A 16,268-nucleotide genomic window follows, 5' to 3' on the forward strand; every position below is an offset into this window, starting at 1 on the left:
TGCCGGGTGTAACATCTACAACCATCCAAAGCACGTCAGCATCAGTAACCACTCCAGGGTCAAGTGACAGCTCCCCATCCACGGTCGTCACGTCGCAGTCTACAACCTCCCAAAGCACTTCAGCTTCCGCACCCCCAACACTCACCTCCATCAGCTCAACAGTCACAGCACCCACGGAACATTCTACAGCTGGACCCAGCACCGCAAGCTCCACCTTCGGCTCAGAATCACCTGCCACCCACCAGTCCACCACTCTCACTGGGGAATCCACCACCTACCCCAGCAGCCCGTCCTCAGCACCAACATCACAGCCCTCTGGGAGCTCAATGAGCACCGTCCTCACCGCGGCTTCCTCAGCCGCCCAGAGCAGCTCTGCTACAGTGCACACGACCGGGTCCTTCAGCACTTCCCAAACCATGGTGCCTGGTGAAACATCCACTACCATCCAAAGCACTCCAGGATCAGTCAGCATGCCATTGTCGAGTGCCAGCTCCCCACCATCGGTTGTCACTTCAGAGTCTACAACTGTCCCAACAACGTCAGCTTCAGCAGGCCCAACACAAACAACAACCAGAACAACAGCCACACCACCCATGGATCATTCGACAACCTTCCCCAGCAGCCAAAGTTCAGCCTTCAGCACAGAGCCACCTGCAAGCCCCCAGTCCACCACTCTCACTGTAGAATCCACCACTTTCCCCAGCAGCCCATCGTCAGCACCAACATCACAGCCCTCGGAGAGCTCGCCAACCACGGTCCCCACCGAGGCTTCCTCCTCCTCCCAGAGCAGCTCTGCTACAGCTCACACGACAGGGTCCTTCACCACTTCCCAAACCATGGTGCCTGGTGAAACATCCACAACCTTCCAAAGCACAGTAGGATCAGTAATGACACCACTGCCAAGTGACAGCTCCCCATCCACGGTCGTCACGTCGGAGTTCACAACCTCCCAAAGCACTTCAGCTTCAGCACCTCCAACACTCACCTCCATCAGCTCAACAGTCACAGGACTCACTGATTCCTCTACAGCCGGACCCAGCAGCCCACTCTCCACCACCGGCTCACAGCCATCTGCCACCACCCCGCCCACCACTCTCACTGTGGAATCCACCACCTCTCCCAGCAAGCCATCGTCAACACCGACACCACAGCCCTCGGAGAGCTCACCGAGCACGGTCCTCACCGAGGCTTCCTCACCCTTCCAGAGCAGCCCTGCTACAGCACCCACGACTGGGTCCACTGACACCTCCCAAACAACCATGCCGGGTGTAACATCTACAACCATCCAAAGCACGTCAGCATCAGTAACCACTCCAGGGTCAAGTGACAGCTCCCCATCCACGGTCGTCACGTCGCAGTCTACAACCTCCCAAAGCACTTCAGCTTCCGCACCCCCAACACTCACCTCCATCAGCTCAACAGTCACAGCACCCACGGAACATTCTACAGCTGGACCCAGCACCGCAAGCTCCACCTTCGGCTCAGAATCACCTGCCACCCACCAGTCCACCACTCTCACTGGGGAATCCACCACCTACCCCAGCAGCCCGTCCTCAGCACCAACATCACAGCCCTCTGGGAGCTCAATGAGCACCGTCCTCACCGCGGCTTCCTCAGCCGCCCAGAGCAGCTCTGCTACAGTGCACACGACCGGGTCCTTCAGCACTTCCCAAACCATGGTGCCTGGTGAAACATCTACAACCATCCAAAGCACTCCAGGATCAGTCAGCATGCCATTGTCGAGTGCCAGCTCCCCACCATCGGTTGTCACTTCAGAGTCTACAACTGTCCCAACAACGTCAGCTTCAGCAGGCCCAACACTAACAACAACCAGAACAACAGCCACACCACCCATGGATCATTCGACAACCTTCCCCAGCAGCCAAAGTTCAGCCTTCAGCACAGAGCCACCTGCAAGCCCCCAGTCCACCACTCTCACTGTAGAATCCACCACTTTCCCCAGCAGCCCATCGTCAGCACCAACATCACAGCCCTCGGAGAGCTCGCCAACCACGGTCCCCACCGAGGCTTCCTCCTCCTCCCAGAGCAGCTCTGCTACAGCTCACACGACAGGGTCCTTCACCACTTCCCAAACCATGGTGCCTGGTGAAACATCCACAACCTTCCAAAGCACAGTAGGATCAGTAATGACACCACTGCCAAGTGACAGCTCCCCATCCACGGTCGTCACGTCGGAGTTCACAACCTCCCAAAGCACTTCAGCTTCAGCACCTCCAACACTCACCTCCATCAGCTCAACAGTCACAGGACTCACTGATTCCTCTACAGCCGGACCCAGCAGCCCACTCTCCACCACCGGCTCACAGCCATCTGCCACCACCCCGCCCACCACTCTCACTGTGGAATCCACCACCTCTCCCAGCAAGCCATCGTCAACACCGACACCACAGCCCTCGGAGAGCTCACCGAGCACGGTCCTCACCGAGGCTTCCTCACCCTTCCAGAGCAGCCCTGCTACAGCACCCACGACTGGGTCCACTGACACCTCCCAAACAACCATGCCGGGTGTAACATCTACAACCATCCAAAGCACGTCAGCATCAGTAACCACTCCAGGGTCAAGTGACAGCTCCCCATCCACGGTCGTCACGTCGCAGTCTACAACCTCCCAAAGCACTTCAGCTTCCGCACCCCCAACACTCACCTCCATCAGCTCAACAGTCACAGCACCCACGGAACATTCTACAGCTGGACCCAGCACCGCAAGCTCCACCTTCGGCTCAGAATCACCTGCCACCCACCAGTCCACCACTCTCACTGGGGAATCCACCACCTACCCCAGCAGCCCGTCCTCAGCACCAACATCACAGCCCTCTGGGAGCTCAATGAGCACCGTCCTCACCGCGGCTTCCTCAGCCGCCCAGAGCAGCTCTGCTACAGTGCACACGACCGGGTCCTTCAGCACTTCCCAAACCATGGTGCCTGGTGAAACATCCACTACCATCCAAAGCACTCCAGGATCAGTCAGCATGCCATTGTCGAGTGCCAGCTCCCCACCATCGGTTGTCACTTCAGAGTCTACAACTGTCCCAACAACGTCAGCTTCAGCAGGCCCAACACAAACAACAACCAGAACAACAGCCACACCACCCATGGATCATTCGACAACCTTCCCCAGCAGCCAAAGTTCAGCCTTCAGCACAGAGCCACCTGCAAGCCCCCAGTCCACCACTCTCACTGTAGAATCCACCACTTTCCCCAGCAGCCCATCGTCAGCACCAACATCACAGCCCTCGGAGAGCTCGCCAACCACGGTCCCCACCGAGGCTTCCTCCTCCTCCCAGAGCAGCTCTGCTACAGCTCACACGACAGGGTCCTTCACCACTTCCCAAACCATGGTGCCTGGTGAAACATCCACAACCTTCCAAAGCACAGTAGGATCAGTAACGACACCACTGTCAAGTGACAGCTCCCCATCCGCGGTCGTCACGTCGGAGTTCACAACCTCCCAAAGCACTTCAGCTTCAGCACCTCCAACACTCACCTCCATCAGCTCAACAGTCACAGGACTCACTGATTCCTCTACAGCCGGACCCAGCAGCCCACTCTCCACCACCGGCTCACAGCCATCTGCCACCACCCCGCCCACCACTCTCACTGTGGAATCCACCACCTCTCCCAGCAAGCCATCGTCAACACCGACACCACAGCCCTCGGAGAGCTCACCGAGCACGGTCCAAACCGAGGCTTCCTCACCCTTCCAGAGCAGCCCTGCTACAGCACCCACGACTGGGTCCACTGACACCTCCCAAACAACCATGCCGGGTGTAACATCTACAACCATCCAAAGCACGTCAGCATCAGTAACCACTCCAGGGTCAAGTGACAGCTCCCCATCCACGGTCGTCACGTCGCAGTCTACAACCTCCCAAAGCACTTCAGCTTCCGCACCCCCAACACTCACCTCCATCAGCTCAACAGTCACAGCACCCACGGAACATTCTACAGCTGGACCCAGCACCGCAAGCTCCACCTTCGGCTCAGAATCACCTGCCACCCACCAGTCCACCACTCTCACTGGGGAATCCACCACCTACCCCAGCAGCCCGTCCTCAGCACCAACATCACAGCCCTCTGGGAGCTCAATGAGCACCGTCCTCACCGCGGCTTCCTCAGCCGCCCAGAGCAGCTCTGCTACAGTGCACACGACCGGGTCCTTCAGCACTTCCCAAACCATGGTGCCTGGTGAAACATCCACTACCATCCAAAGCACTCCAGGATCAGTCAGCATGCCATTGTCGAGTGCCAGCTCCCCACCATCGGTTGTCACTTCAGAGTCTACAACTGTCCCAACAACGTCAGCTTCAGCAGGCCCAACACAAACAACAACCAGAACAACAGCCACACCACCCATGGATCATTCGACAACCTTCCCCAGCAGCCAAAGTTCAGCCTTCAGCACAGAGCCACCTGCAAGCCCCCAGTCCACCACTCTCACTGTAGAATCCACCACTTTCCCCAGCAGCCCATCGTCAGCACCAACATCACAGCCCTCGGAGAGCTCGCCAACCACGGTCCCCACCGAGGCTTCCTCCTCCTCCCAGAGCAGCTCTGCTACAGCTCACACGACAGGGTCCTTCACCACTTCCCAAACCATGGTGCCTGGTGAAACATCCACAACCTTCCAAAGCACAGTAGGATCAGTAATGACACCACTGCCAAGTGACAGCTCCCCATCCACGGTCGTCACGTCGGAGTTCACAACCTCCCAAAGCACTTCAGCTTCAGCACCTCCAACACTCACCTCCATCAGCTCAACAGTCACAGGACTCACTGATTCCTCTACAGCCGGACCCAGCAGCCCACTCTCCACCACCGGCTCACAGCCATCTGCCACCACCCCGCCCACCACTCTCACTGTGGAATCCACCACCTCTCCCAGCAAGCCATCGTCAACACCGACACCACAGCCCTCGGAGAGCTCACCGAGCACGGTCCTCACCGAGGCTTCCTCACCCTTCCAGAGCAGCCCTGCTACAGCACCCACGACTGGGTCCACTGACACCTCCCAAACAACCATGCCGGGTGTAACATCTACAACCATCCAAAGCACGTCAGCATCAGTAACCACTCCAGGGTCAAGTGACAGCTCCCCATCCACGGTCGTCACGTCGCAGTCTACAACCTCCCAAAGCACTTCAGCTTCCGCACCCCCAACACTCACCTCCATCAGCTCAACAGTCACAGCACCCACGGAACATTCTACAGCTGGACCCAGCACCGCAAGCTCCACCTTCGGCTCAGAATCACCTGCCACCCACCAGTCCACCACTCTCACTGGGGAATCCACCACCTACCCCAGCAGCCCGTCCTCAGCACCAACATCACAGCCCTCTGGGAGCTCAATGAGCACCGTCCTCACCGCGGCTTCCTCAGCCGCCCAGAGCAGCTCTGCTACAGTGCACACGACCGGGTCCTTCAGCACTTCCCAAACCATGGTGCCTGGTGAAACATCTACAACCATCCAAAGCACTCCAGGATCAGTCAGCATGCCATTGTCGAGTGCCAGCTCCCCACCATCGGTTGTCACTTCAGAGTCTACAACTGTCCCAACAACGTCAGCTTCAGCAGGCCCAACACTAACAACAACCAGAACAACAGCCACACCACCCATGGATCATTCGACAACCTTCCCCAGCAGCCAAAGTTCAGCCTTCAGCACAGAGCCACCTGCAAGCCCCCAGTCCACCACTCTCACTGTAGAATCCACCACTTTCCCCAGCAGCCCATCGTCAGCACCAACATCACAGCCCTCGGAGAGCTCGCCAACCACGGTCCCCACCGAGGCTTCCTCCTCCTCTCAGAGCAGCTCTGCTACAGCTCACACGACAGGGTCCTTCACCACTTCCCAAACCATGGTGCCTGGTGAAACATCCACAACCTTCCAAAGCACAGTAGGATCAGTAACGACACCACTGTCAAGTGACAGCTCCCCATCCACGGTCGTCACGTCGGAGTTCACAACCTCCCAAAGCACTTCAGCTTCAGCACCTCCAACACTCACCTCCATCAGCTCAACAGTCACAGGACTCACTGATTCCTCTACAGCCGGACCCAGCAGCCCACTCTCCACCACCGGCTCACAGCCATCTGCCACCACCCCGCCCACCACTCTCACTGTGGAATCCACCACCTCTCCCAGCAAGCCATCGTCAACACCGACACCACAGCCCTCGGAGAGCTCACCGAGCACGGTCCAAACCGAGGCTTCCTCACCCTTCCAGAGCAGCCCTGCTACAGCACCCACGACTGGGTCCACTGACACCTCCCAAACAACCATGCCGGGTGTAACATCTACAACCATCCAAAGCACGTCAGCATCAGTAACCACTCCAGGGTCAAGTGACAGCTCCCCATCCACGGTCGTCACGTCGCAGTCTACAACCTCCCAAAGCACTTCGGCTTCCGCACCCCCAACACTCACCTCCATCAGCTCAACAGTCACAGCACCCACGGAACATTCTACAGCTGGACCCAGCACCGCAAGCTCCACCTTCGGCTCAGAATCACCTGCCACCCACCAGTCCACCACTCTCACTGGGGAATCCACCACCTACCCCAGCAGCCCGTCCTCAGCACCAACATCACAGCCCTCTGGGAGCTCAATGAGCACCGTCCTCACTGCGGCTTCCTCAGCCGCCCAGAGCAGCTCTGCTACAGTGCACACGACAGGGTCCTTTAGCACTTCCCAAACCATGGTGCCTGGTGAAACATCCACTACCATCCAAAGCACTCCAGGATCAGTCAGCATGCCATTGTCGAGTGCCAGCTCCCCACCATCGGTTGTCACTTCAGAGTCTACAACTGTCCCAACAACGTCAGCTTCAGCAGGCCCAACACAAACAACAACCAGAACAACAGCCACACCACCCATGGATCATTCGACAACCTTCCCCAGCAGCCAAAGTTCAGCCTTCAGCACAGAGCCACCTGCAAGCCCCCAATCCACCACTCTCACTGTAGAATCCACCACTTTCCTCAGCAGCCCATCGTCAGCACCAACATCACAGCCCTCGGAGAGCTCGCCAACCACGGTCCTCACCGAGGCTTCCTCCTCCTCCCAGAGCAGCTCTGCTACAGCTCACACGACAGGGTCCTTCACCACTTCCCAAACCATGGTGCCTGGTGAAACATCCACAACCATCGAGAACACTTCAGCTTCAGCACTGCCTACACTCACGTCAATCAACACCCACTCCACAGCCTCCCCAACGAGTCCGGAATCAGCACTCACCACAATGTCGTCCGTCAGTTCTGAGAGCACTGTCCTAACTGTGGGATCTACCAGCTCCTTGGGCAGTCCCAGTGTTGTACACAGCACACTCCTTCCTTACAGCTCCCATCCTACAGTGTCCACTGATGCATCCTCCACCCTCCTCAGCAGCCCAGCGTCGTCCTGGTCAACCTTTTCACCAGCAGCCTCTCCATCCACAGTCTTCCCTGAGGCTTCATCTCCTTTCCCAAGTAGCACAGCTTCAGTACACACGACAATGTCGCCTGCAAGCTCCCCCACCACGAAGCCAGCTGAGTCATTCACAAGTCCCCACAGTAGCCCTGTGTCCATACCCACGCCATTGCCCAGTGACACCTTCCACACTGCTGCCCTCACAGAGGTGTCCACAGCTTTTCCCAGCAGTAGTGGTCCAACTCACGGCACGGTGTCTTCCCACAGCTCTCCTACTGCTGTCTCGGTTCTCACACCCACCTCCTTCACCCCGAGCCCTGGTTCCATACCTGGCACCATGGTGTCTCCCACCTCCCAGTCCACTCTCATCCCTAAAGGATCCACCACCCTTGGCCACAGCCCCTCGTCAGCACCCGTGACAGCCCCAACGGACACCTTCCAAACCTTGGTGTTCAGCACAGCGCCTGCGTCTGCACTCAGCACTGTGCTGTCCAGCAACCCCACCTCTGCAGCCTCCTCCCCTGCGTCTTGGTCCACTAGAACTTCCGCTAGCTTTCCCCCTCCTTCCTCCACCTCCCCTGTCTCCACCCATTTTCCATCCGTCTCTCCCAACACCTCTTCCACTCTTGGTCCCTCATCCCCCAGCACCTACACTTCTGTGACGATGACCGTCTCCAGGTGGAGCACCCCAGGTATGCACCCCAGTTCACTTATCCACTCTCCTGTCCCTTCCTTCTTCCCTCTCACCCTCCTCTTTACCAAATCTGGGCTCCCATCTTCCCACTCTGACTCGTGCCCGCATTGACTGATGTCCTGACTTGATGTGTGGCACTCGTGTGTTCTTGGCTCATCCTATTGTTTGGTTATTTTCTTCCTCCCTGTCATTTTCCTTCCTCTTCCTTCCCCCAGTGACTCCTGGGCATGAGGGGGTGGCAGTTGAGGGCTCTCAGTTTCTGCATGATTTCTGGGGTCCTGTCTCCTCTTTCAAATGGGAGAGAGAGAGAGAGAGAGAGAGAGAGAAACACCCGTCTGCTGGATCTCTCCCCGCCAGATGCCTACAGTAGTGGGATCTGGGAACTCAATCCAGGTGTCTCATGTGTGTGGCAGCAACTCATTGGCTTGACCCATCACTAGCTGCCTCTCCCAGGGTGTGTATTAGCAGGGAGATGATTGGGATCAGAGCAGGAACTTGAACCCAAGCACTCCCACGTGGGAAGCTGCTGTCCCAGCCAGCCTCTAGTAGCTGCTAGGCTGGGTGCCCACATGACACCTGTCAGTGCAGTGAGTCGTGCCAGCTGGCACAGCACCGCTGTCTGTCCCCTGGGCTGCCTGTGTTAACCGGTGTGCCTTTTGTCCCTCTGCAGCACAATGCCAGAGCTGGGAAATGTGGGACGGCCAGGAATGCATCTGTGCCCCGGGCTTCTTCGGTGAAGAGTGCCAGTCCCTCACCTACTCCTTCCCCTTAGGTAACTACTTCTTCTGAGACCCCCGGCCCTTTTCAGACCCCTGACAACTCAGCAAGCCAGCACTGGAAGGATCAGCTGCTCCCACTGCCTCCCTACCTGCGGGCATCTTCTGCTTCCACCAGCTGGCCTCTGCACCAGCTCACCTGCCCCTCTCGGCTGGGGGGAAGGGAGGTCCTTTCCCAACCCTTTTGGGTGCCCTCCACTTCCTTCTCCCTGGGCCTCAGTCCTGGCCGCCAGCTTCTAACATCAAAAGGTAGGGGGCAGAGGCCTCGGCCACCCACATGTGCCCCCCGAGTTTCCATCCCTTCTCATACCCGTGGCTCTCCCGTCCACGTGACCAACAGGACGCGAACTTAGCCATCCCGGAGATGTGACTGGGGGGATGGTGTCTCATGCCGCGTGTGGCCCCTTCCTACAGATGTCCCCAACGTCATCAACGCTACTGTGACTGTGATCGTGAAAGTAATTCACAGAAACTTCACTCCAGACCTGAATAACGTCTCCTCCCAGACGTACAAGGATTTCACCCAAGAGTTCAAGCAGAGGGTACGAGTGGGAAGATCCAGACAAGAGGCGGGGAGCGGGGGTCTGTCCTGACCCTCAGGCTCCCCCAGGCCTCAGAGGGCATCCTTCCACCCCTGGGCCCCACGCCAGCCACGCCCCTGCACAGGGAGCTCCCTGGCCGTCCCTTCCTTGTCCCCATGGGCTTAGCCATGGACGCATGGGAGCCTGGTGCTATCCCTGACGGGGAACGGCAGCCTCTGCCCTGTACACCCTGCATGGGCTCACCTGCCTCCTGCCTTACAGATGGATCAAGTTTACGGGGGCGATGACCTTACTGCCTATCGGGAAGTGATCATCCGGAACCTGCTGTGAGTGCCCGGTGGCTGGGTGGTGAGGGCACTGGCACCCCGAGGCCATTTCCCTGGCGTCTGTCCATCCACTCGCTCGCCATGTGCCGCCTCATTTATCTTTTTCGCTCACTGCTACATCATTCATTCCCCATTCGCTCCTCGCTCACTCCTGTTGCTTCGTGCGTCCACGTGTCGTTTGCTGTTTCTGCCTCCACCTGGCCTGGGATGCTGCAGGCTCCAGGGCTCCCGAGCCCTGCGGTCACTTTCTGTTTTGCAACAACCATGCTGGGCGACCGTTCTCACCTCCAGATCTCTCGGCAGCATCCGTGGGCCCGTCCTTAGGAATGTCTGGGCTGGAATCCTATGTTTCCAAAGATCCCAGATTTGATTTTTGAGATATAATCCAAGAGCCTCTTTTTTTTTTTTTTAACTAAATTTGTTTTTTTGGTAGTCAATAAATTTTCCCCGAACGGTGGGGCAGCATTAAGGGTGTTCATGTGGTCCTGCTTTTCTCACCACCTCACGTCTCCAGAGCTTTACAAGAATTGACTTATTTGAAAGGCAGACAGACAGACAGACAGACATCTCCCACCTGCTGATTCACTCCCCAAATGCCCACAACAGCCTGTCTCCCATGCAGGTGTCTTGGGCCATCCCCTGCTGCCTCCCAGGGTGCACCTTAGCAGGGAGCTGGATTGGAAGCAGAGCAGCCGGGACTCAAACTGGTGCTCATATGGGATGCTGGTGCTGCAGGCGGTGGCTTAACCCGCTCCGCCACAGCGCCGGCCCTGAGAACTGTTTCTAGGGATGTGCCACCCTGTGCCATGTGGACATGGGAGTCTGTGCTGCTTGGCCCTGCTTCCTGTCCCCTGAGCTTCTCAGTGGCTCGGGGCACAGTCCCTACTCTTTCCTACCTCTGGGCCTCCCTGCGGGGTGGGTGGCTGGCGGTGGGGTAACCCGGGAAACAACTCCTCCCGCAGCAATGGCAGCATCGTGGTGGACAACGATGTGGTCCTGGAGGTGAACTACACCCCCGAGTATCAGCAGGTGTTCAGCAACCTCTCCAGGATCGTGAGGACCAAGATCATGAACGAAACCAGAGTGGTTCCGAATGACATCCCCAAGTGCCAAGGTAGGCCCCGCTGTAGCCCCCCGCTCAGAGTGGGGTGGGCCCTCTCTCATTGGCCCCTCTCACCCTTTTCTTTTCAAATACTGGAGACCTCACTTTGGGAACCCAGACACGAGGCCCAGGTGCCTCCCTGCCCCACCCCTGCCCCTCTCTCCCAGGCTGAGCTCATCACCACCCTTGCTGTCCAGGGAGGGGCCAGAATGGGGGGTGTGTGGTCGGAACGGGCTCCTGGCTACCGGACAGGAGTGCAGAGGGGAGCAGTCCTGTTTGGTTCTTGTCTCCCACCCGCCTGCGGCAGACTCCATCCTGTGCTACAACGGGGAAGCCACCAGAGTGAACGACACGGTGAAGCTCGGCTTTAACTTCCAGGGTGAGCACAGCCGCGTGGAGCTGTGGGCGGGGAGGGTGGAGAGGGGCAGTGCGCATGGGGCTTCCTGTGGCCAGGCTAACATGTGCTGCTGCTCTGCCCCCACCCCTACACACAGAGCAATGCACCCAGAGGGCTGCGAAGGACTTCGCCAAGTACTACTATGTGGACGAGGTGGACGGGAAGCTGGCCTGTGTGACCCGCTGCACCCCGGGGACCAAGTCGCAACTCAACTGCAACCTGGGCCAGTGCCGGCTGCAGCGTAGCGGGCCCCGCTGTCTGTGAGTGCCCCGCCCCGGGAGGCTCTGCCCCAGCCCTCACTGTCACCCATGGGGGCAGGGTCGGGGAGGGCAGAGCGTGGATGTCACCTGCCCCCTCCCCTTCTACATTCCTCTTCTCTGTATCTGGGACTCCTCCAGTCCCCCAATACCCCACGGCCCTGTGAGAGTTGAGGACAGGCACACATTAGAGATATAGATACCCCAGGCTGCTAAAGTCACTTCCTGGGAGAGCTGAAGTTAACAACTTCTGAGCTGCACCCTCTCTTGTCCTCCTCTCCCTCTCCCTCTCCCTCTCTCCCTCTCCCTCTCCCTCTCCCTCTCATTAATTTCCCTTATGTCATCTCAGTTACTCAGCTGTTATCGCCTCTATCTGTACCTAAGTTCACATGGCCGTATATTACAGTGCAACATAAAATGTGATAACAGGTTCACCACGGTCCCAGCTGATTTGAGACTAGATGGGTAAACATGACATCACGTGTCCGAGACGACGCCCCAGCACTCCTGGGCTCCCTCTGAGCCCTGGCACCCCCGATCCCTGAGTCCCCCGCCCTCTGCCTGCTCATCAGCCTCAGGGAGTTGGGGACCCAGGCTCCCGGCCACCCAGCACTTGCCATCTCTGGGAGGGAGGGAGAGCTGGTTTCCTGGCTTTGCTTGCGTGTTGATTTTGGGGAGTCTGTGCTGGCTATGGGCTGGGGCCTGAGCCTGTGTGTGTCCCCAGGTGCCCCAACACGGACACGCACTGGTACTGGGGAGAGACCTGCGAGCACAGCACCAACAAGAGCCTCGTGTACGGCCTTGTGGGCAGCGTGCTGGCCGTACTGCTGCTGCTGGTGGTCGTCTTGATCATCTTCCTCGGCCGATCGCAGCGGAAACTGCACAGGTGAACCGGTGGGGCCGGCACCAAGGGCCCAGAGAGACGCAGAGCAGGGCCCCCGGGCAGCCGCCGGGGTCTGAATGTCCCCAACTCAACACCCAGCCCGCCAGGCAAAATCGGCTGAGGCCAGAGGGGGTGCCTGGCTGGTCCCAGCCCTGGGCACAGCAGGGAGCAGCCTCAGGGTAGGACTGGACCCATCTGTTTGGCAGAGAAATGGGTACGGAAGCTTATCTATGGAGATTGAGGAATAAAATCACCTGTGGCTGGCTCTCACCTGAGCTGTCACAGAAGGAAACCACACACTGGGAAGCTGGGATGAGCCACTGGGGCCCCACTTTCCCCAGCAGTAAAAGGGGACCTGGGGCCAGCAGGTGGAGGAGTTGCCCTGGCTGAGTCCAAGGCCCCCATCTCACAGATAGGGAAACTGAGGCCCACTCAGGGGAGCAGCTGGGAAGCCCGGCCAGGGCCCGAGGCAGGTGTGTGTGTGGGGGGCGCTGGTGACTTTGCTCTTCCGTCTCTGTCACTGTGGGGGATGCAAGGCTGGCCCTGACTCAGAGCTGCGGCCAGGACGGCCCCCTGCAGGGAAGCTGAGGCTCAGGGCCCCTCCGGCCCCTCCCACCCCATGGGCTGCTCACGGCTGCGCTTCTGTTGCCAGGCAAGAGTACGACGTGTCTCAAGAGTGGCAGAAGGAAGGCATCCCCGGCACATTCCAGAATATGGGCTTCTGGGAAGGTACCGCGGGGTGGGGCGGGCTGAGCGGGGACCGGGGAGCCTGGGCCCTGGGGCAGTGGGGATGGCCCGTCCCACCGCTGCTCCTCCCTTGGGGTCCCCGCACCTCCTCTGCAGCCTCCCAATCGCCCCCCTCCCCTCTGACCCCGCGAGATTCTCTCTCAGGACTCCTGGCCACGTGCTGGGCACTTGGGCCCGGCCACACCCACTGTTTTCCTGGCTCCTTGCCTGGAAGGTTCCCTGGGTGCCCCAGGGGAGTGGTGGTGGCTCCGGCTCTGCATGGATCTCTGTCCACACAAACCTCCCCATCCCCCTGCAAGCCCACCCCTGAGCAAACCCTGCTGCCCCCTTCCTAGTTATTGCTGTCATCATGTGCCCACCCTACTGGGCACCAGCTCCTGCCCCACAGGCAGGCCTCTCCCGGGAGGGTGTCAGGCACCTGCTGAGCTGAGGGGTGACAGGGCTTTGACGGGAGCGCAGGGGGGGATGGCCTGGCCCAGCCGGGGTTGGGTGGGGACCGGCAGGTGTCCCCTAGCTGTGTCTGAGTCCACCAGCTAGTGATTAAGAAGCCTGCTCCGCCTGAGAAAGAGGGAGGACTTGTCCCCCCTGTGCCCCCACCCCGGGGACCGGGTAAGGGTTTCCCCAGCAGGAGACCCTGGTGAGAAAGGCACACAGGTAGGACAGGGCCAGGCCTGTGGGGCAGGTAAAGGCCGGCCAGTCTTACCCGGGAACAGGGAGCAGGGCACACGAGGTGTCACCCACTGGGCCTTCTAAGTGGGCTGGAGAGGGCAGCACAGGTGAGGGGCAGCCAGGTGAGCCTGGGGAAGGGAGACGTGGAGGAGGGTCCCCGGGCGTGTCTGAGACACGCGAGGAGAAGCAGCGGGGGCGGGGCGCTCTGAATTGGGAAGCAGATGGGGTGCTGGGGGGCTCCTTCCCACTCACGGTGGGTGGAGAGGACGCAGAGTGAGAAGGGGGCGGGGAGGTTGGGAGCCGCCCGGCAGGGCAGGTGGGGCCAGGGTCTGGAGGGTGGACTGGGAGGGTGCTGCTGCCCAGGAAGGTGGGGACAGAGGAAAGAGGAAGGTTTCTCTGGCCGCTGTGGTTACTGTTGCTATGACATGGGGTGCACACTGCCAGCTGCCCCACCTGGCCTCGTCACCCCTCGCCAAGGCCAGGGCCTATGCTGTCCCTGGCTGAGCTGTCTGACCGTGGGGGTGGGGGATGGGCTGTGGCTGCACTTCCCTGCCGTCTCCTGGGTCCCACTGGGCCTGGGCCTGTCCCAGAGCTGCCAAGCGCCCCCAAAAGGAGCCAAGGGCATGCAGGGCTGTTCAGGGTGGGTGCTGGACTGGCTCGGCAGACCCGGGACCCCCGCATCCTCTCCCTCTCCCTCTTCCCTCCCAGACAAGAATCTGCAGGGGGACAAATACGGCCGCGAGAACGTCTACAGCTACTTCCGGCCCTCCCTGGGGAGTGTAAGCCCCACCTCAGAGGTGAGTCAGCCAGCAGTGCCCACCCCAGGCCCTCAGCCCACCCCAGGCCCCCAGCCCACCCCTGGACCCTCAGCCCACCCCTGGGGCTCCCCCACCCCTGGGCCCCAGCCCGCCCCTGGGCCCCCAGCCCACCCCTGGGGCTCCCCCACCCCAGGCCCCCAGCCCACCCCTGGACCCTCAGCCCACCCCTGGGGCTCCCCCACCCCTGGCCCCCAGCCTGCCCCTGGGCCCCCAGCCCGCCCCTGGGGCTCCCCCACCCCTGGGGCTCTCCCACCCCTGGCCCCCAGCCCACCCCTGGGGCTCCCCCTACCCCTGGCCCCCATCCCACCCCTGGGGCTCCCCCACCCCTGGCCCCCAGCCCACCCCTAGGGCTCCCCCACCCCTGACCCCCAGCCCACCCCTGGGGCTCCCCCCACCCCTGACCCCCAGCCCACCCCTGGGGCTCCCCCACCCCTGGCTCCTAGCCCACCCCTGGGGCTCCCTCCACCCTTGGCCCTCAGCCCACCCCTGGGGCTCCCCCACCCCTGGCTCCTAGCCCGCCCCTGGGGCTCCCCTGCCCCTGGCCCTCAGCCCACCCCTGGGCCCCCATCCCACCCCTGGGGCTCCCCCCACCCTTGGCCCCCAGCTCACCCCTGGGGCTCCCCCACCCCTGGCCCTCAGCCCACCCCTGGGGCTCCCCCCACCCCTGACCCCCAGCCCGCCCCTGGGGCTCCCCCACCCCTGGCCCTCAGCCACCCCTGGGGCTCCCCCCACCCCTGGCCCCCATCCCACCCCTGGCCCTCAGCCCACCCCTGGGCCCCCATCCCACCCCTGGCCCTCAGCCCACCCTTGGCCCCCAGCCCACCCCTGGGGCTCCGCCACCCCTGGCCCCCAGCCCACCCCTGGGGCTCCCCCACCCCTGGCCCTCAGCCCACCCCTGGGGCTCCCCCCACCCCTGGCCCCCAGCCCACCCCTGGGGCTCCCCCACCCCTGGCCCCCAGCCTGCCCCTGGGGCTCCCCCACCCCTGGTCCCCAGCCTGCCCCTGGGGCTCCCCCACCCCTGGTCCCCAGCCCGCTCCTGGGGCTGCCATGGACTGCCCCCATCCTCACCTCTTCCTCCTCTCTCCCGCAGCTCCACATTCAGAGGCCTGAGGTGGTGACAGGGGTCCCCTGAGAGGGACAGGGACACCCCACGCCCGGCTCTGGACCAGAAAGCAGCACACAGAGGCAGCCCCGCCACAGGCCCTGATTGGCAGGGGCAAAGCGAGGCGGGTTCTGGTGGGCGCACCTGCTGGGGGCTGCAAGCCCCAAGGCTTTGGTCCCCAGCTCCCAGGAGCCCCCAGGCCCGCAGACACTTCAGGAACCCTGTCTGTGCCAGGTGACTCCCCACTCTGGAATTTCCCCATCAATAAAAGCAATTTTTCAAAAGCAGAGTGTGATACAAGTGGTTTCCTTGTGGGGGGGTGGTGCAAGGAGAGAACAGTCCTTCCCGCGATGGGTGTCCAACCTTCCTGGGCCCAGACACGGCATCCCCTGTCTGCTCCACCCAGGAATTTGGGTGGGAGCCCCCAGGAGCCGAGGAGGGGCGACTGGGCTCCGCTGACCTTAGGTGGCAGCAGCGTCACTCCAGACGCCAGGGTGTCCCTTGCTCACTTCTGAACCCACAGATCCAA

The 16,268-nt window shown here is 60.8% G+C and overlaps 1 protein-coding gene across 2 annotated transcripts in view; it reads left to right on the forward strand.

Annotated features, from left to right (window-relative positions):
* Positions 1-16,026, forward strand: part of MUC12 (mucin 12, cell surface associated) — a 50,032-nt gene extending 34,006 nt beyond the window's left edge. For both annotated transcript variants that reach the window (XM_070064443.1, XM_051830538.2), the window contains 11 exons: positions 1-8,118; positions 8,791-8,892; positions 9,311-9,438; positions 9,700-9,764; positions 10,727-10,878; positions 11,174-11,245; positions 11,361-11,523; positions 12,245-12,406; positions 13,056-13,132; positions 14,528-14,616; positions 15,728-16,026. The exon at positions 1-8,118 is cut by the window's left edge and continues 22,917 nt beyond it. In XM_070064443.1, the coding sequence (XP_069920544.1) occupies positions 1-8,118; positions 8,791-8,892; positions 9,311-9,438; positions 9,700-9,764; positions 10,727-10,878; positions 11,174-11,245; positions 11,361-11,523; positions 12,245-12,406; positions 13,056-13,132; positions 14,528-14,616; positions 15,728-15,769 (9,170 nt within the window). In that variant the 3' untranslated portion in view covers positions 15,770-16,026. The remainder of the gene's footprint in view (positions 8,119-8,790; positions 8,893-9,310; positions 9,439-9,699; positions 9,765-10,726; positions 10,879-11,173; positions 11,246-11,360; positions 11,524-12,244; positions 12,407-13,055; positions 13,133-14,527; positions 14,617-15,727) is intronic.
* Positions 16,027-16,268: the final 242 nt, after the last annotated feature.

The sequence above is a fragment of the Oryctolagus cuniculus genome, chromosome 19, assembly GCF_964237555.1.
Source record: "Oryctolagus cuniculus chromosome 19, mOryCun1.1, whole genome shotgun sequence".
Taxonomy (NCBI): Eukaryota; Metazoa; Chordata; class Mammalia; order Lagomorpha; family Leporidae; genus Oryctolagus; species Oryctolagus cuniculus.